The sequence below is a fragment of the Aptenodytes forsteri genome, unplaced genomic scaffold, assembly GCF_000699145.1.
Source record: "Aptenodytes forsteri isolate BGI_AS27 unplaced genomic scaffold, ASM69914v1 Scaffold255, whole genome shotgun sequence".
Classification (NCBI taxonomy): Eukaryota; Metazoa; Chordata; class Aves; order Sphenisciformes; family Spheniscidae; genus Aptenodytes; species Aptenodytes forsteri.
This window is the reverse complement of record NW_008794888.1, coordinates 9,940,153-9,960,883: the sequence shown is the minus strand read 5'-3', so window position 1 is coordinate 9,960,883 and position 20,731 is coordinate 9,940,153. Positions and strand designations below refer to the sequence as shown.

Sequence of the window (20,731 nt, the reverse complement as noted above, 5' to 3'; positions counted from 1 at the left end):
AGGAAACAATACCGCTTTCTTCAGAACAGGTTTTTGATGACAGCTTGGGTCCCACAAGCAAGCTAGCAGGGCTGGAGGAGCATACTGGCCTCCTGGCTGTTAGCATTAATAGCCAAAACACCTTCTGCACCCGCTCCGCACACAGTGCAACCCATTCTGGCAAGGACTCTCAGCTAATTGCTTTTTTGTTGTTGTATATTCCTCGATGCGTAACTCGGACAGAAGAAACTGGGCAGTTTTTACTGTGAAGAGACAGAGAAGGAGCATACCAGGATACAGAATGATTAATATTTTGAATAAAACCTGTGGGTAAAATTAATGCAAGTTTGCTTTAGCTCTCAGCATTTTATGCACTGCTGATGAAACACACAGGGATGGGCAGGACTGATTTAGTCAGAACCGAAAAAACGTGATCCCTATTTGATTTCTTACTGCTGAAGAAATCTCTATCCGATTTCTTTCTTACTTCTTACTGATGGCCAGATGACCCATCAGACAGCGATGATGTCAAGACTCCTGCTTGACTTGGAAGACGAAGAACTCTCTCTGTTTTACATCAGAACAATACCCGGGTACCATCTCCCACTAACAGCTTAGAACAACACACAGCCTTTTAATGGCTCAAACACCATCCCAAAGTCTTCTGTGATTTTATCAGATGCAATACAGGTTAAGCGCCCTCGTTCACTTCTTCCAGCCCTGAAAGAAAAACCCTACAAAAAATTTAAGTGAAGAGCCAAGGACGCTGATGTCTCTTAATTGCACATCCTCTTGCCGCAGTACAGTACAATACAAAAATACCTCATTAAAATCATCCTCAGTAGGGTTTATTTCTGGGTGTTCTTTGCGTAACCCCTGTGGGTCAGGCTTCACCAGAAAATAACCTTTTCCAGGTGACAAAAATAATTTCCAGTGAAGTGAAAGTTTCGCTGCTGAACAGAGAACCGGAAATCAGCTCCCAGCAAAGTATTTATTAAAAATACCCATTCTGCGAACCCTGTTGAGTCCCACAAATTGAGGCCATTTGGCAAGTTAATAACATTGGCAACTGCCACCCTTACGAACCATTAAAAGGGAGCATTTTCCCCCTATTATTTCTCATTGCTGCTGAAAGTCTTTATTTTTTAAGAACGCTTATTACCTTGTGTTTTTACAAAAGTAGGAACTGAATGAACTTGCTCAGTGCCGAGCCCTTCCACTAAAAGTGACTGATCTAAAAAATAAGTGTCCCCCCCGGTCATTCAGACCTGTTAATGACTGGTCTATTATATATAATTCCTGTTTCTGACACATTTGATTCATTTGTAGTCTCTTTGGAGGCAGCAATCTCGACCAAAAAATGATATGAATGTGTTTTCATGTGTTAGTCTCTCATTCTTATGAGCCACAAGTGGACAGCTTCTGTTTCTGTGCAAGAATTAGTAGTTATTAAGGCTTTCCTATTTAGAGAAAATCAGAACTCGATGGAAAGGGTAAAAAAAACCCCAAACCAACAAAACAAAAACAAACCCCAAAACAAAACAAAAAAACCACTGTGTATTTCAAACTCCAGTGTTACTATTCCTAGAAACATACAACATTGCTGTGGTTGGAAGGCACTTCTGGAGATCATCTATAGTCCACCTCCCCTGCTCAAAACAGGGTCAACTAGAGCAGGTTGTCCAGCACTATGTCCAGTTGGGTTCTGAGTATCTCCAAGGATGGAGACTCCACACCCTCTCTGGTCAACCTGTTCCAGTGTTCAACCACCCCCACAGTAAAATAAACCACTTCCTCTTATGTTTAAGCAAAATTTCCTGCATTCCAATTTCTGCTGTTGCCTCTTGTCCTGTCCCTGGGCACTGCAGAGAAGAGTCTGGCTCTGTCTTCTTTACCCTCCACATTAGGCACTTATGCATACTGATAAGATCCTCCTGAGCCTCCTCTTCTCCAGGCTGAACAGTCCCAGCTCTCTCAGCCTCTCCTCATATGTCAGATGCTCCAGACCCTTAAATCACCATCACGGCCCTTCACTGGATTCACTCCAGTATGTCAGTGTCCTTTCTGTACTGGGGAGCCCAGCACTGGACACAGCAATCCAACTGTGTCTCACCAGTGCTGAGTAAAGGGGAAGGATCAGCTCCCTTGACCTGCTGGTGATGCTTTGCCTAATGCAGTTGAAGATGTCCATCTATGGAGTCTGTGTCCCCAGCTCTGAATTGTTTCTACAAGCGCAGAAAAGACCCAGCGTAAGTTTGAGGGAGCATCACCCAAGAATAGCTAAAACTTGACAGTCACATCACCAAATTATGACATCAAAAAGGCCTATTAAATCCCAGGGATGAACAAGGTAGAAGAGGGAACCATGTGAGTTTTCGTTAGATATGTGATGGTCATTAATTTGGTATGGGTCTTTGCATTGCCTCAACAAGAAATTCCATGTAGGACTCCAAGGGCTTCTCCAGACAGAAGTTTGGGTTATAAACACAGTACACTCCTGAAAAACTATCTGCATCTCCATATTTCATTGAAAAATGCTCACCTAGCTTCAATCACATTTTTTTCCCTTAATTCAGTTTGAGTAATGCAGCAAAAACATCTCCAATTGAGAAGACATGTTATTTACTGGAACTTTGTTGCCCTTTGTGATTCTGACAACTAATCACAACCAACTGCTTCTATTTTGCAGTTTTCAGAGCTATAGTAGGAGGAGGTTAAAATTTAATGCATTAGCGAATTCAAATCTCAATTATCTGGGATAACAGAGTGAAGAGAGCACATAAAAGTAAAAATGCAGATAAAACACATTCAGATAAGCTATATGAACAAACAGCGAGGCCACATGAGAAAGAAGAAAGAAAAGTCAGTGCATTGATCCCAGAAGAGGCACTGATGCAAACTGGTCAGTCCAGGATGCTAGGCGTTTAATGCTGCGAGTCTTGAAACAAGCTCTGGACGTAGACCACAGACGTGTGTGTACTTCTGGCCATAGCTGATTAAGCACTGCAGTCTAACTGGGCTAGGCTGGATCTATTCTTGTCCATTTGGCTCACTCCCCGATTTGGTCCACAGCCCCCCAAATCCTGATCATCCGCATACCAGACTATGTATGTAAACCAAACCATACTCAGACTAGTTGTCTCCTCTCCCCATTTCTGGATGAAGCCAAGCAGTTACAAAAGGAAACCTGGAGTAGTTGATGGTATCCAGTACTCCAAGGAATGGGGTCTGTGGAGGTAATACAGACACAGATCTCATAAACCCTCCCAAAATGCCTCTCAAATGCTGGTGCAATAAGCCTGCTGCTTTCAAATGCTCCTCAAACCCCTCATGGCAGTCCCTAGGACACAACACATACCTGTGGCATCATGCTTCACTTCAGCAGACTGCATCATTGCCCTCTTATTTTAGGTATTTTGAACTCAGAGATAAGGGAGTGGGATGACAATTACATCTTAGGACCACAAGAGCCCCACAAGGGTCCAGAGAAGAGCCGGGCCAGGTGCTGTGCAGCACAGATGCCAGCAGTCTGCTCCAAGTGCTAGCCCTGAGAAGCACTGACAAGTGCCAGCCCGCACCATGAGCCTGCATGGCGTGGTGGCCACAGAGGGTACAGACCTACCCAATGGACACCTGGATGAAGAACAGCTCCAAGGCAGTTATTAGCACAAGTAGCATTAGTTTTTCTACAGCTGGCACTTTTGCCCCAAGTCAGTACTGGGGACCTGCCCCTACCGCTGCCTCCTGCCCCAAATCAGTTATTACAGTGCACAGAGATGTCACCGGGGAGGAATGGGAATGTGAAATCAAGAACATCGCTCTCTGTGGGTGTCAAGTCCACAGGAGTGGATTTTTTTTCCCCAGTAATTTCAAGAGTTTTGATTCTGATTCTCAGTCCTTAAAATATTCCACAGGCACCAGGAATAACCTTTACGCTTCACCCATGTTCAGGGTGATGGAGTAATGAGCTCCCCATCTTTTCTATGTGGATGTAGCAGTCTTCTCTTCCGGAGCTAAATCACTGTGAACCACTGTTTAGTACCATTAAAGCACCGCTCAGCTCAGTCCAGAGTTATCGGCATAGCAGCAGATTAATGGTTCTCCTATACATATTAAGTAATTTGGACTGGAAGCTGCCACAGAAAAGCCAGATCTCATTTTAATTTGCATGCAAGATATATATCTGTGGCCTTTGCCTAAAGGTTTGTCACTTGAGCTGAAAGCTTTACAAAGGTCAGAATATTCAACTTTCCGCTTTCAATTCTAATGACAGATGAGAGATACATTTCTTAGCATAAATATTTATATATAAACATACTTTATATATGCATGTATACACACACCTCCAATCTTAAAATATCTCAGCATATGTGTAAGTGTAACAAATACTGTCATAGAGTCACAAGTGAATGGAGTAACATACTGTGAGTCTGCACTGACCTAAGATGTGGATCTGAATAGAAAAAGAAAATTATTTGAGATAATGGGGCCTGGCAATTTTAGCAGTGTTCCTTCTGCACTAAAATAAGCAAGTTAAGACTAATTGGCAATGTAAGCTCCAAGAGGTCTCAAGATTGAGAAAATGGTAAACAAAAGCTAATCTATCAAATTTAGCAGGAGGCACATTATCACTGCAGAAAAGCTGAAAAATAGAATGATTTGTACCGTTCTATTGCATTAATGATTATTTCACAGAAACCAGAGATTTAAAATATTCATCTGCTACTTTCCCCTGCACCCAGCAAAGGGCAGCCTTGTTGTACTCCCTTTGTGCGCCTGCTTTCTGCTTTGCACACAGACACTTCCACATTTAGAGAGAACAAAGCTGACAAATCAGAAACTGTGCATGACCCACATACTGACAACACAACAGCAACGCTGACTGTCTTAGGAGTCATGGGAGGGCCAGAAGTGGTTCCAGTTAACACCTCTCTGTCCTGTATATAGGTGGTCCCATGCAGCACTGTATCCAAAACAGTGCAAGAAGAACGTGTCTGAAGGGCAGCCTCAAAGGACCCAACAGTCTTACATCATGCAAGCCTTGCTTTTACAGCCCGTTCATACAGACAGGGCCAGGCTGATCTTTACTCACCCCTCCTGGTGTAAGGATGGAAGTCAACCCGCAAACAACAGTATCATAATTAGCCCATCAGGCAAGTTGCCTCATGCTTTCAACCCTGAGAGCTACATACTCATTGCACGTAGTGTCTTTGCTTTAAACATGGCCTTAAAAAAAGACCAAGAATTTAAGTGCCTTAAAAAGATGCAGCTAAAAACCAAAAAGGAAATAAATCTCTCTCTTCCACAGAAAGTCACTCATCGAGTAAAGAGAACTCAAGAGACTGCGAACTCCTGAATTTTACCATTTCATGTGCAATCATTTGATTTTAAAGTTACTGCTTGCTCTTAACCAGTTGAGGTCCATGAATCAGAAATTCCTGGCACATGGGCAATTTTTAGTCAATAGGTGGTGGGAACTGGAGTTGAGAAGGGATTAAGTCCCCTTCCCTTTTCTTTTACAACCTTCCAGAAATCTCCCTTCTGAATTGCACCCCTCCCTTCTCCCACATCCCACATCCAGCAGGGCTTCGTGGGAGCCCAAAAGCATTCATGTTTAATTCTCTAATAGAAAAGCAAAATAAGGGGCTGCCTGATTAAACATTAAGGACCTGAGCTTTTTCTCCCTTTCTGGAAAATACCTTCAGTTTAATGGGAACAAGTTAGTAACTGCTTATCTGAAGGTTATCCATTAATTGCAGGGCTGGCCACGTGATAGGGAAGAATTTTTCTTGCATCTGGGGGGGCTGAGTCATGGTGCTATAAAAGCAAGTTAATTTAATATTAAGTGCCAGGATTATCTTCTCCCTTTGACAGATCCCTCAAAAGTTACGAACCTGTACCAAGTCTGCCTGTCTCTGGGACAACACAGGAAAACAGAACAGGTCCCTCTCATTCACCTAATTTATAAAGGGCCTGATTCAAAACTTCTCTAGAAATATTCTCAGGAGCTTCAAAAAGAAAGTATGCGTGTGATGCACGCAAAGCAATCTGGGAGGAGGAAGCTATGCCCATATTCCCAGTGGAGATTTAAATGTAGATTTATTACAGACAAAATTTATTCCATCAAAATTTGTTCTCAGCCTCTGGGGACTGATTCCTCCTACACCACTATATCGATTTCACTACTGAAGCACTGCACTAATGAGTCAGGCTCTCCATGTCCGTTGTGCTACTACAAAGGATCACATTTTGTTATATGGACCATAAAACGCAGCAGAGGAAAATAAATCTGTTTTGGTTTTGTACCCCTGCCTGCTTTGGTGTCTGCATTAACTCAGTAACTCTTTAAATAAATGCCGCATACTGTTTTGTTTCCGTTTATAAAGATACAAACAATGGTGCCAATGATGGTCCCATGCAGTTATATTCAGAATCAGCTCTTTATCCTTAAAAGTCTGGGGAGAGCAAGGGAATTAATTCAGGATTTCATAAACTGTAGGGTTTATAAAACCCATCCACGTAGAGAGGTATTTACTCACATGGTGCATAGAACATGACAAGGGTGTGCTTCTTCTTCTTCAAGGACTCCCTGAAGTCTTCTCCAGCAAGGTGGATAACACTAGTCTGTTTCTCTTCCCATGCAGGCTCAGGTGGAGGTGGTGCTTCAGGACTAGAAAAGAAAGGAAATGAGATTGTTTTGAAAATGTTTCTGGAAGCAGGCAAAGGGGCATCACGTCCTGGTCGTAACTACCATGAGGGAACTGAGGCTGAACAATCCTTCAGGGTGCCTGTGCAGTAGAAAAACGTGCTTGATATTTCCAACACCAGATAACAACAAAAAAGGTGCAAGTTAATTTCTGGAACTCAATAAAAACATAATTTAAGTGATCATACTCAGGCATATGAGTAGGAACGCAGAATAAAGATTTCCTACATTGCATCCAACATCTGGGTGGAAAAAACATTGCTCTTGTATCACTGTGCCATCCATAGGCATGAATTGAGAGGAACAGCAAGCAGGTGGAATCAAAAGGCAACCGATACAGAACAGCATCTTCCATTCAAAAATCCTTTTTGTACTCTTTATCACTATCATGCAAACTTCTATAAAGAAATTCATGACCTTCTCTTTAATTCAGATATTAAAGCCAGGATGCAATAATCAGCATCGTTCCACTTGGAAGACTGGGGTGACTGAACTGGAATATTTTACCTTGATAAAGAGAATGTCAGGTTTCAATTATGACTGCACATACTGACTAGATCAGAGCAATCCCGCACATCTAGAGCGCCTCTAACAAAACTTCTGCTATTCACCAGCTCACAGACTTCTCTCAGACTCATTAAATTCATTCCTGCTGTATCTTAAATAGTGATTACTTATATAAAATCATCAGAATGGTGCCACAGTATAAAGACCTTCATATGTCGCCTTGGTAATAAATTAGCTTTTCAGACTTTCCTGTTACTTTGAATGACACCATTTTAAGTTGTATCAGGTACATAAAAACCAAGTGGAGAAAAACTCGATTTTTAAAGTCCTACTCAAGGTCACTTGGTGGACATCCATCGTATTTCCATCGATACCGATTTGCCAGTTGTTAGCAAAAGAATTAGGGCAGCTGGTCTGAATTTTCACACGAACACAGTCCGTGTGAGCTATCATCGATTACAGTTACAGTCAGAGGTGTGACTTCATCTCACCCAGACCTTCCCATGCTGACCTGAAATAAGCTACCCAGATACTGGTAACAACCTAGTGCGGCAGCACAGACTACAGTCACCACAGAGGGACTGGAGCCAAAATCCACATGGCTGCGACTAGACCACTCATTGGGATAGGATTACACAAGCTGTACTTTTATCTCCAGCCTGCACCCCAGATGCATCCCCATTTCCACCAACTTCAGTGCAGCTGTGACAATTTTATCCCTGGTCAGCAAACAAGGATCTTACTCTATTGCATCTCTAGTTGGGAGAACATCCAGCAGCCAAGAGCAGGAGACAAGTTGTCTGGGTTTCCCCTGTGTTGCTGACTACCTCAGGCTGCAGCCAAAAGTCTTCCAGAGGCACAGCACGATCCAGAAAGGATTAACACCCCTTCCCCTCTTCCTCATTGCTTATTCACCTGCCAATATGTACAGGCAGAGTCAACCTGTTTAACTCAATATAAATCACGCAGCGCTCAAAATACTCCAACAAACTGGTGACACTAGGACAGTGACTTAACATCTAGTATTGATACAGCAGCCTGGAGCCTGAGTATGCAGGGAGGCCAAGGAAATACTGTATCTAAATGTAAAATATAGATAAAACTTCCCAACATGCTACAAAGATGCTGCCAGACCATATCTATTACCTGATTTGAAGCACTCAGAGATGTAATTTGAAAAGGAAAAAAAACAACAACCAAAAAAACCCCACACAAGCCCCCTCCCTCCACCAAATAAGAGGGGAAAAATTAAGATTGCATTCCTCACACCAACTGCACTTAACGGTTAAACGATTTAAAAACTTCAGAAAACGCTGGCAGTTTTTTTCCCCTTGAATAATGCAGAAAATACATTAGGCTTACAGTACCTAAAGGAAATGCGTATTTTATTCCAGAATACTTAAAGAGAGAATTGTACCAGCGATTTACTTCTTTGAAATGAAATTATTTTCATCATACATCAACTTAATTCTGCATATTTTAGCACACCACCCAAGAAAAGTTGGTTAGTGCAGACAAAGGTGCTGTTTTTGTTGGTCTCTCTGGCTTTCCTTCAGCCCCACGTAGCTGATATTCTAGGCATTGGCTCTGAAATGCTGGAAAGAGAAAAGTACAACTGCAGAAATTCAGTTACTAACAGTGAAATCTGCTGCTTAGTATAAAGAGGGAACAACAAATGTTCTGTTTATTTTTCAGAGCCATTGCTATTCCTTCTCCAGTGAGAGGCTTAGGGTATATTTGAAAAATATTTATTTTGGGAAAGAAATACCAGGACAACTATGAAAAACCCCGCAGCAAATAAAGGATTTGGTGTATTAGAGACCATAATTAACGTACATGTTTGTATGGCTTTGAATACTGGAATTCAATTTGTTTTTGTTAGCAAGGGATTTAGGCAGTCGATGAAGCTAGGTTTAAGATTTACTTCCTCACCAAAGCAGCCTTCAGGAGCCAGCAATCAGGAACCCAAACACGATCTCAGACCCTTGAAACTTACTTTAGCAGCCAGTCGATGATCTTCTTCTTTGTTCTAAGGTGTGGCAGAGTGTATTTCTCCTCTCCATCCTTAAAATACTTCAAAGTGGGAAACCCTGAGATGTGATATCTTTCTGCCAGTGCCTTGTTGACGGTAGCATCGACTGCTGCAAGGACACCTGGACTCTAAAACAGAGACCACTATCTGTAAATCCCAGCAACATACACACACCCCTTTGGCAGGGAACAGTGGACTTGGGGGCAATCACTCAAGATCTAGGTGCCTTCATTTTCTCAGGTACTCAGCACAGACACACAGAAAGACACAGAGGACTGATGCAAAACCATGAAGGGACATCTTATGGACTAAATGTAACCAGAGTGTTACCTGTTCTCCTCCCATTTCTGACAGGATTCCCTGTATATAATTCACTTTATAATGCTTAAGAGCTGTTCCCAGGAGTGGCACTTCCTCCCACAAATCCCAGTTTCTCCCAGAAGAAATGAGCATTGTTAAAGACAAGTTTACTTGAAGGCAAATTCATCTTTCCCTAACTTGCGGGCATCTTTACATGGACCACCTTTAGAGTCACAGGAGAACAGACACTTGTAGGGTGTGATTCATCTGATCTTTGTTTTTCTCATCTCCTCCTTCTCCAACAACTACAAAGGGACTCTAGATGTCTCCACTGAAGCCGCTTAAAGTATGGGGGAGACTAATCCTACTTCTCCTCTTGCATGGCGTACATAGCATGAGACTGAATCAATAACACTAATACTTATATTATTGGATCTCTCTTCTCCAGCCACGCTGATGGAGCACTTAAGATGAAGCTAATGGAGTGATGCAACCATAAAACCAGGGTATTTGAAAGAGGGATCAACCCCCTTTGGTTTTTTTCCAAATCTAATTCATAAATAAAAGCCTATGTTTCTTCACATTCGATGCCTTTAAGTAAGGGGAAAAAAATCCATTTTGGATTTGATCATATTATGTATAAGGCCTACAGCAGAACACATAAACATTTTTCCATTTTGTTTTCGTTCAAGACAGAATGTTCTTTCTAAGACTTTGGCAGGGCTCATGCATTAGCGATGAGACTGTACTTTGGAAGCACATTTTGAAGGGTCCTGTGGGAGGATGAGAACAGCTGAATTTGTTGTAGGGAGAAAAGTCACTTTTATTACTCCAGTTATTTATTACTGATTATTTGAAGGATATAATAAAGGAAATTAGCTTACATCACTGGCTACATGGAGAAACTCTGCAGCCTTCTCATATTCCGGCTTCATTTTCTTACAGTGCCCACACCCTGCCAAAAAAAAAAATCCAATTAAGTTGTACACTCCATGGTTATTCATTGACCCATCTAGCCATTATCACAATCCAAAACCATGTGGTAGAGATTTACTAGAATTTAGCGTGCATTTTACTTAATTTATTTGTAAAGCCGTAGTATGATTTAGGATTTTTCCAAAGTGGTCACTATGGTTTAAACAAAGAATTTAATCTATTAAAAAATAATAATAAGACCCCTGAATTTGCACCCACACCTCTTTCCTCCCAGAAAGTACTATAAACACAGTACTTGTCAAGCCCATCACTTCCAGCATGCTCCTGGGTGAGGCACAACCTCACCTGTTTCAGTTTCCAAATCTTTATCTGCTTTAAAACGAAACAACACAGGCCCTCACGTGACTTCCTGACTTTAAGCAGAGGCTTATACTAGCACAGCTTGAGTAATGTAATTTTAATTAAACTGCACTGATAATAAGCCCTGCTTTACAGTGGTGCAGCATGTCCCTCTAGCAAGGATTTGCACTGATTTAATCACATCAGTGTAATTACACCACCACATATGTTCTCAACATAAGCAGGGCCTGTAAAACCAAGATAATGGTGCTTTCTTGCTTGTGCGAAGTTCTCCAGAGATCTGCCATTACTTCACTGCTAAGTGCTGACATTACGATAAAGTAAAATAAATGCATGAGCGAGAAAAGCTGATTTAAAATAAATTATTTGGGTGTAAATTAAACTGCTTTCAGCCGGTGCAATTGCTTCCAGGCAAGCTGAACTTTCAGGATCAGGTGAGGCTCCTGCCATGACGTGAAGTTACGCTTCAGCACCTACGGCGTGATGCTGGGCCTCCGGGACAGCCCCTTCCTCACCCCCACGCAGCCCCCGCTATTGCCCCCGAGGGACCAGCGCACTCGCAGTCCCCGCAGGGTCAGAGCAAGGGGACGGAGCGGCAGAGATCGACACCCGGGCAGGGTGAGGGCTGGCTCCCGCGCGCAGGCTGGAGACACAGAGAGCTGTAACAAGGCGCATGGCACGACCCAGACGCACTCACTCGCCTGCCCCGGTGCAATGTAATCTCAACGCAATCCCTCGCTGCACTCTTTCCTCTTGTTTGCAGCAGCAGTCAGCTTTTCTTTCTTCAGCCGTTATTGCTGGAACGGGCACTTGAAAGCCCAGACTTTGCTGAGCTTTTGAAAGTAGTATCAGAAAATACGGCTAGAAATCTGTTTCAATGCAGCTTCAGCAAAAGCTGTTTCTGAGGTGTATGGGCAACAGGGTTGGGGCTATTTTTACACCACTGTCTAAAAGAAAATAAACCAAGGACTCAATCTCAGCACTGCTTTGATTCCCACTAATGGGATGACTGCCGAAGCCAGCAGATGCAAAGCTAAGCCTGAACTCAACCAGACAACCATGTTCTATACAGCACAAGTCAAAGAGCGTTCACAGCCAAGAAGCAATAGGACATCCAGGTGTAACTTCACCACAGCAAACAGGGACTTCAGCAGAGCTCCAACCACCACAGCACACCATGAAACACTTTCAGGGCATGTTTATAGAACAGGGTGGATACATTTGAATAAAGACTACAAATCCCACCTGAGAATTACAGCAAATACCCAAATGGTTGATCCCAGCCCAAACTCCAGTTCAAACACCAGCTAAGATCCATATTGCTCAGTCATCTGCGTAGCGACCACAGCATTAAAAAGCCCCACATCCTTCTTTTGAGCAAAACCCAATGCTTTAATGTGCTAGGAGCAGCAGAACGAGGGGGTCTCAGCTGGAGGAGGAAGCTTTGCTTTGGTTTTACACGGTGGCGGAAGCATGTGCCACCAAGCTGGGAACCTGACGTGACAGCTTCAGAGGTGAATGGAAAAGGCTGAGGAAGAGTTACTGTCTCAGCACTACTTGTCTTGGTTAAGAGCATGAAAGAGGCTGGCAAAATGATTTATTTGCCACCCACAGAAAACTTGCAGGCATATGGCTTTGTGGAAGGGGCTGACAGTTCCCTTTGACACCTGCCCGAGTTGATTTATTTCTCCTTTTAGGAGCAGGGAACTTTATTCATTTTGTGCTCTTCCTCACTTCTAAGCAAAGGGCATCTCAAGTCCCAGCTCAGATACCTGGGAACCTCTCTGAATTAGCTAGCTCAAATTTGTACAAAAAATATTTTTTTGCAGGGGTAACTTCACCTTGGTGGGCTTTACACAGTGTGTCCTGAGATATGGTATCCACACAATCTACACTGTATTCCACAACCATTAATATTAGATCTGGTCAACCAAAAGCATCAAACAACCCGAGTTTTCACAAACCTATGCAGAGAAAAAACAAACAAACGAGCTAGGCATACTTTGCCCAGGAAATAAAAAAAAAAAACAAAACCAACAATCTAAAGCATCTGAACTTCATGCAAGTAATATTCTGGAGAAAGATATCCAGACTATGAAGTGTCACCGTTCCGGGTTCTTTCATGAACATCACACAGACATGGCACTACTGACTGCCACAAAGCTAACTCACTCATGCTTAAAATAAGGGGAAAGCAGGATCAGGTCTTTAAAGGCACTTAAATGCAAACTGAAGTCCTTAAATCTTTATCATGCAATGCTTGTTCCATCCCTGACAGAGGACAGCACAATATGCCAGCCTGGAAAAAAAGCCACCACATTAAACTGAATCCGAAAGAGGGACAACAAATCTTAAGAGCTTCTCCCATGATAAATGATGCTTCTCTGGCCATCTTTATAAGAATTTTGATATTGCGTGCTACAGCCTGCTTCCACCTACCATTGCAGAAAAGGGGAGATATGAATTAGAAGTCAGACCTACACACTGCAGATCAATTAATCTCTCCTATGATTATTTATCCTATCTTTCAATAATCCTGTGAGGATTGCCATTAAATTCTCAAGGCCAATGAAAAAGTCATTTAAACTAATTCCAAGGTCACTGCCTCTCCTTTGATTGCTACATTAGGTTGTTCAGCAGCAGCTGTATCTCTCCGGGCTAAGTTCCTCTAGTTTTAGACTTTTTCTGTTCATAAAATGAATGGGAAAATAACAACAACCCTACAGGCCCTTAGCCCAGGTACTCCAATGTGCTGCGTAAGGTCTGCTGGGACAGTGGAAGGAAAGTCCGCAGGTCTGTAGTGGGCACCTGTGATAGATGTGCTCTTAGAAGACGCACTGTCGTGTCAAGTGTATACTGACATTAAAACTAAAAGACTAAGCAAGGGAAGCGACTCGTTCAATCCCAGGTGAGAAGAGAAAGGTTGCAGTCAACACAAGGATGCCCCGCAGCCTACTCCAAGCACTGACATCCTCTGAGCCCCTCTGGGTCATGACTGGGGGAAACACCCAAGGGACTTGCAGGTGTCTGCACAAAAGGACTCCCACAGCCTCAGTCTTTTCTCGCAGAAAAGAAGTAGCTCCCTTGGAAGTGCAAGTCAGAGTTACTCTCCATCCGGCAGCAGAAACCAGTCAGGGTTCAGTGCCTGGCTCTGCTGAACAGTTCTGGACAACTCCTTTGACCTCTCAACACCTCATCTTGCTCCTCTTGCGCAAAAAGAGCCCGAGGCTACAAGAGCCAAGGTGCTCGAATAGAAAAGAGCACATGGAGTAAGTGTAAAGGAGGAGTGTTACAAGACAGGAGAAAAGTCAAAGCTTACAAAAATCAGTGCTAGGACATCTAGTACAGGACAGGCCCTTGCTAACCGTTTTTAAAACAGATATCTAAATGAAGCAAGGATTCAGTTTTCCCAGTTTATTTATAATCAATCTTCTCATTTGCACTGCGCAGCCAGGCAGATAAACAGCTCCTTCCTTCAGTGCAGTCGCTGTCACACAGCTTAGCTCAGCTGCACCCCCAGAACGACAGCAATCACAGGTCACCAAATTGCCCCAGTGCAGAGAAGTCACCTCCCTCCAGAATCCCACTGCAGGGCAGAGGGACGAGACTTGCTCAGCACTTCGTCCTTCCCAGAGCGCGACCATACTCAAGTGCAGAGGCAAAGGCCAAGTGTGGACAGAGCGATACTAACATGCAAGGGCCAGCAGCACATGGACAAAGGGAAGGTTAACAAATGTACCAAGCAACTTTTTTTTCCAAGTACATATCTGTATTTGTTTACAGCAGCCTGTTTGGCACCATGGCAAAGACACGATACAGAGCACAGTTGCTCCAAACATTTTCAGAAGTGAACTAATGCAAACACTTCTGCTGTTAAAACCAAGTTTTGCCTGCAGAAGATAGGCAGAAAACCAGTCAAGCAGCTCCAGCTAAGCTCCTGCATATGCTGTCTTAGTGCTGTCCCCAGAACATAAATCTCTGTTTCTCTCTGTCATTCACTGTTTGCTTCTTTCAGGTTATTATGGCTACACAAACACCATGCTTTTGGTCACGTCCTCTCATTTCAAGACAACATTGTCCGAGGATCTGAAATGTATGTGACAAGCAGAGATAAAAGCCAACACCCAGGCGGTTGTGGACAAGGGATTTCTGACATGAAGAACCCTAGAGATAAATTAAATTGCAAATAAAGATTTTAAAGAATCATCACATTTCTGACATCGACAGACTGCTTGAGTACTGTTATCACATACCAGCTATTTATTGTATTATGCCAGCTCTACATCCATCTATAGCTGCATACCAAAAATACCTCCATTAGCCTGATGAGAAAACAAATTTGAAGCACAAAGTATGTCCTGCTTTCAGCAAGTGGGTCACTGGCAGCTCAGACTACGCTCATGGAAGATTTACAGACAACTTCAAGAAAAGAAAAAAAATTCAGATGCACCTTTGCTCTTTAAACATTTAATACCTGGGGATACACTTTTGGTTTCTCCATTCCTAATCCCAGAGGAGCAGTGACCTCTCAACACAGCAGAATAGCCAGCCCTTATGCATGCCCTGTTGTTAACTTTGAACATACACCTGTATATATAAAACGCAAGAGTATGTACATGGCAGGGAGACATAATCCTTGCAGCCAGGGCAAGGATACACACAAGTCCCAGCCCTCTTATCACCTATGCGAGAACACAAATGTATTCTCTTCTGCCATGGAAGTCTTTAACATGCAAAGATTTCTTATGCATTATGTAAAAGAGTAGCTCTATGGATTGACACGAGGCAACTTACAGTTCTTTCACCAGTGTAGGAGAGCATAAACTACAACAGCTGCAGATTCCCTTGCATAATTTAGCCGTCTGCATTGCAGACATCTGATGGGAAATCATCCACAAATTTGGCAGGGGGGGAGGATGACAAAAGCAGCTGTTTCTCCCTGTAATCACAGGTACAAATTTGCAACCGTGTTGGTTGTATGTTCACTTAATAGTCATAACGGTCATAGCCATCAGGCTATGCCCAGATCTCCACGTTTCTTTAAAAAAAAAAAAAAAATCACCTTATGAAGGATCAGGAGCTCAAGAAATTTATGCATCCTTTTCCCTCTGGGTACTTAATCCCACCAAACCGTCCATCTCCTTCTCACCAGCAGCACTGCCCACCCAGGTAAAATTCCAGATACCTAAAGACAAAGATGTTTCAAGGCTTGATGCTTTCTTATAAGATCAGAAGAAGCAGCTTCAACACCTTTAACATGATATAGAATTCAAATTTTCAACAGCTAGAAATGTGTGCACACATACACAAATTCAGACCCCCCACCTCACTACTGTACTTTTAAAGGTAGGTTTGATTTGACCAAGTATTACATTGCTTAGGGATCAGTGACAAGCAAACAGCTTTATGGCTTTACAAAAGACAAAGCCTGTGAAAGGTCAGCCTGGAAAAGACTCTGAGGAACTAGAAATACAGAATTAGAAGGAAAATACTTCAGCAGTTTGGATTATATTGCAGTCATGCTACATTTATGCGGTTGCAGCCTAACGCCTCGGCTGCGTGGGCTGCACAGTTCATCCCAGTGACAGGAGAGCAGTACAGCATCTCATCTCCACCATTATCACCATCTCACTGGCATTGCCACAAACTCACAGTGCAGTCAATCTGTGCGTGCAATGATCTGTGCAAATCCAATCCCAGCATGTGCACACAGAAGAAAGCCCCTGCCTGCTTCCAGCAGCTCTGCAGTGTGAAGTTGGGGCACAAAATGACTACAAATTGGTCACCCCTTCTCTTATCCGTATGACTTGCTGAGGCAGTAGTGACCCCATCCCAGCCACCGTCTCTCTCAGGAGGACCTTATGCATGTGCTGCAGAGCACACACGGCAGGCACAGATGTCCCTGGGGGAACGCCTCAGGACACTGAGAAAAATAGAATAGCACAGCATGGGTCACCACCAAACGATTCAGATGGACACAAACAAACTCCTGATCAGGCCACAGGAACAGGCCAACACCACATGAACTACCTGACACCTGCCTGGCACATGGGCATGCACACTGAGCGAGCCAAGCCTCACCTGCCTACTTGATCACCTTGGTTGTAGAGGTGAAAGCATTTGAAATCCAATTCTCGATCATCTTTTCTATGCTGGCATAACTGTTTCCCCCCCAGCATCACTGAAACCACTCAGCAGGAGATTCATTAACAGCTTTAGACAGTTACAGTACGAGTTCAGATTATTTATTTTTTTTTAAAAGACAGTCAGACCACTGCATTACATAAGATAAATCAGAGCAAACTGAGAAAAGAGCTTAACCAAACATATCCTCCAGGAACCCCATCTGCATCCATGCCGTACTCACAGATCTGGCAGAAGGGCTACCTTCAGCCAGCAACATACCTCGGTAGAGGAAGGCTCAGCACAGAGCGGGAGGAACACTGAGCGGGTCCTGCAGGCTGCCTCCACAGGATTTAAAAGATGACAGCTCTGACGACCTTCTGCATAACACATGCTTCTGCCTTCATTTCTGGTCACACTGGAGCATATTTTCTTTTGACGTAAAGGCTCAGGGGAAAGGGTGAATATCCTCCAAGGCTAACCCCAGCCACAGGCTGCTACCTCCCAGGGGTCCCTGAGAGTTAAGCAGGAAGAGAGATTTCTGCTCTGTCTTGCTCTCAGAGTGCACTCTCTCTGTTTTTAACCCTACAGGGAGCCCTGGCTGAGACGGACTCCTGAAATTAGCTTTTGAAAAATATACCCCCACCTGCAATGGCACAGACTCCAGCACGCGTTCAGGGAAGATCTTTAAGCTAATCAACATCTTTATTTAAAATAAACTAACAACAAAAATCACATAGTTCCTTATTTCCATTCCAAATCTGGCTTCAGCTTCCAGCTATTGTAGATTACACTGCATGTATATACCCTCTTAGTCAAAACTATATGGTGCAACTGGTAGAAATCAGTGTTGGGAGACGACGGTGCCTCCTACCACCCCTCTTGGATGGGAAAAGAAGTGAAGGAAGGTGGATCAGCTGGCATCGGGAGATATGAATTACACTTCCTACACCAGCTTGGAGGAACATGGCCCTGAGTAGGTGTTGAAAATTAATCTTCCCCTATTGAAATGTGAAAGACAGAGACAACAGCATGGATGCCTTAAGGTGAAATTGTTGCGAGTTTATGAAAAATACCACCAGAAGGTTTCCTTCTCAATTAAACCATAATTATTCCACATCCAAAAAAGATTCCCCCCCCTTCTACATTGTCAGATGATCAACAAAATTTCACCTTGTGGAGGGAAGAGAAGTTGCACTGCTTTCCCTCACACTCTTACCCCACTATGGAAGACTTCATACTTTGGATTTAGCAATGAAAATGCCACAGAACAGAGGTTAGATGAAATAGCTTTGAACGTCCAGCTCAGGAAAAAAGCATAGCAAGCAAATAATTTCCTAGGATGCAATTTGTATAAAACATCAGCAAAATGGATGCAATGCAAAGAGATCTTCCTAAGAAAGGTACATCCCAAAGCACTTAAGCTTATAGAGCAGGGGTGTTAAGAGTAATGGTGACATTGGCTATTACTGTTGAAGATACCTACAAAAGTCAAGTATCAGGAAGGGATGCTACGCAGAATGCACACTTTTTGTCCAAAATCAGAGCAAAAGTGGTTACCAGCTGAGACGCATTCATCTACTTAGGAGAAGTGTGCTGGGATACTTGCTAACCACAAGCAGTCAGGACCCCAGAAGACACACCTCCACCATCAGCACAATACCTCAGTATCAAAGCAATCGATTCATTTATTAACAACTCAAAGACAGCATCACTTGCCGACTCACCATCTGAAAGGGCACAAGGAGCAGACAGGCAGGCAAGCAATCTTTCACTGTAGGTTTCTCTGTTCATTATTTGCCCTTTAAAGTAAGTTCTCTACTCTACCTTCCACAGGATGATAAAAATTGAAGCCATAAAGTATTTAGGAAGATAAACTTGATAATGAAAACTCTACTGGTAATGATTCAAGTAGCAGAGATACTGTAAGGCACTTTCCAAATGAGAGCCCTGTACCATATATTAAGGTTATCCAGGCAAGGAAATTAATTTATTTCAGAAGAAATAAACCTGGTGCTTAATTCTTAAAGCTAATTCCTACTGCTAACCCATCACTAGAGGCAAGCGAAGTAAATCTATAAAAATAAGTTACGCTTCATTCCATCAGAACTTACCACGAGCGCTTATACGCACACCACGGTCAAGCTTGCAGGAAGACAGTCACCCACTCTGCACACTCAGATGAGGACTTTCATTGGACAAAAAAGGCCAGCTAAAGTTACAGAAGTCCTTTAAAAGACCACTCTGAATAACTAAACAATCTACAACAGATACCCAGAGAAGGGGAGAATGGGGCAAGTCTCCCTTCAGCTGTCACCTCTCAGCTGCCGCTTGGCTCTCCGGCAGCCCTAACTACTTGTTTGCAGTAGTCTCAGCTAGTCAGTAAGGACTTTTTAGGAGAGAGGGAAGGCAATAGTAATGCGAGAAATGAGGCAGTAAATCCCCAAAGAAACTAATGTTCCCTTCACACCACCTGCCACACATTCACAGGAAGGTTTTTTCTGATTGGAATAGCCTTCGCAAATGTCTTCTTTAATAGAGAAGCTAATTGCTCCCTATTGGAGGCAAGCATACAGCGATGCATTTTGAACAAATGCCCCAAATTTCACAAACCCCAAGTATCTACAGTTCAGCTCCTTTCTTTCCTCCTTTACTACTGTCCTGCATATTGCTCTCGATACCCACAACTGCTAGCAAGTAAGTTGTTCAAAGTACACGCCATGTCCCCAGAACAGCACCATGGCACAGAGCAAGTCGAGATCCAGCCCGAAAGCAAAGTAGCCACAAACGCCCCAAAAGTCTGGTTTTGCTACTCTTTCTGTTATGAAGCTGAACCAGAGCAAGCCAAGGCTCCTCCCTTCAAGTCCCAGAGCAGGCTGTAACCAGGCTGCCAGCCATCGGCTCTAGCTGCGATAATCTTGTCTGAGCTGTGTGCTCACCTGGTGGCAGATGGGGTTTCCTAAACTTGGTGGCCAAAAGCCTCATTGCCTGCCACAAACCAGGGAATGCCAAAGTCATCATCCTACTTCCTTTGTGTTAATCAGGTCTTTGCAACGCTCGGTTATGATATGCCTTCCCTACCCCAATTCTTGCAATACTGGAGCATCTCGCAGCCTGGACATGGCTCACTACAGAAAACTCCCACGCAAGGTGAAATGTTATCTCCACTCCACAGACTGGAAACTGAGACAAATATTTAGCGATTTGGGTCATGATTGTACAAATCAAAGCAAGGCAAGGAACTAAACTTTTACATCTCCAGGATAAGGCTATCGCTTTTATCACTGGATCATCCTTTTTTATGACTTTACCCTGCTCAAAGAGCACAAACTGCTTCAAAAAGACAATCTTATACAGACTGTGTGCTTTAGCATCAAAAGACCAACACAAAAGAGACAATGGACTCCATCATTACTGTCCTCACCCTTTTCATTAGGTATCCTATTGAGTTTTACTGCACAAGCTAGTTATTAGGATTTTTATACTCTCCACATTCCTATTAAGTACCACTAAAAACCCATATTGATTTTTATTTTTAAATCCTCAAGAAACGTAAGTGGGATGGTCATTAAAGGAAAAATTCATGTCAGGTTCTTCATTTTCCTGGTTTGCTGCATTTCGCAATGATTGGGCAATGAGGCTGGTGAGGGGTCTGGAGAACAAGTCTTATGAGGAGCGGCTGAGGGAACTGGGGTTGTTTAGCCTGGAGAAAAGGAGGCTCAGGGGAGACCTCATCGCTCTCTACAACTACCTGAAAGGAGGTTGTAGCGAGGTGGGTGTCGGTCTCT

The 20,731-nt window shown here is 43.2% G+C and overlaps 1 protein-coding gene across 1 annotated transcript in view; it reads right to left on the bottom strand.

Annotated features, from left to right (window-relative positions):
• The window catches only part of PDIA5 (protein disulfide isomerase family A member 5), a 128,369-nt gene that overhangs the window by 22,641 nt on the left and 84,997 nt on the right, over positions 1-20,731 (bottom strand). Inside the window, exons 12-14 of the mRNA XM_009275051.2 lie at positions 10,409-10,479; positions 9,189-9,352; positions 6,519-6,649 (exon numbers count right to left, since the gene is read on the bottom strand). Of these exons, the coding sequence (XP_009273326.1) occupies positions 6,519-6,649; positions 9,189-9,352; positions 10,409-10,479 (366 nt within the window). The remainder of the gene's footprint in view (positions 1-6,518; positions 6,650-9,188; positions 9,353-10,408; positions 10,480-20,731) is intronic.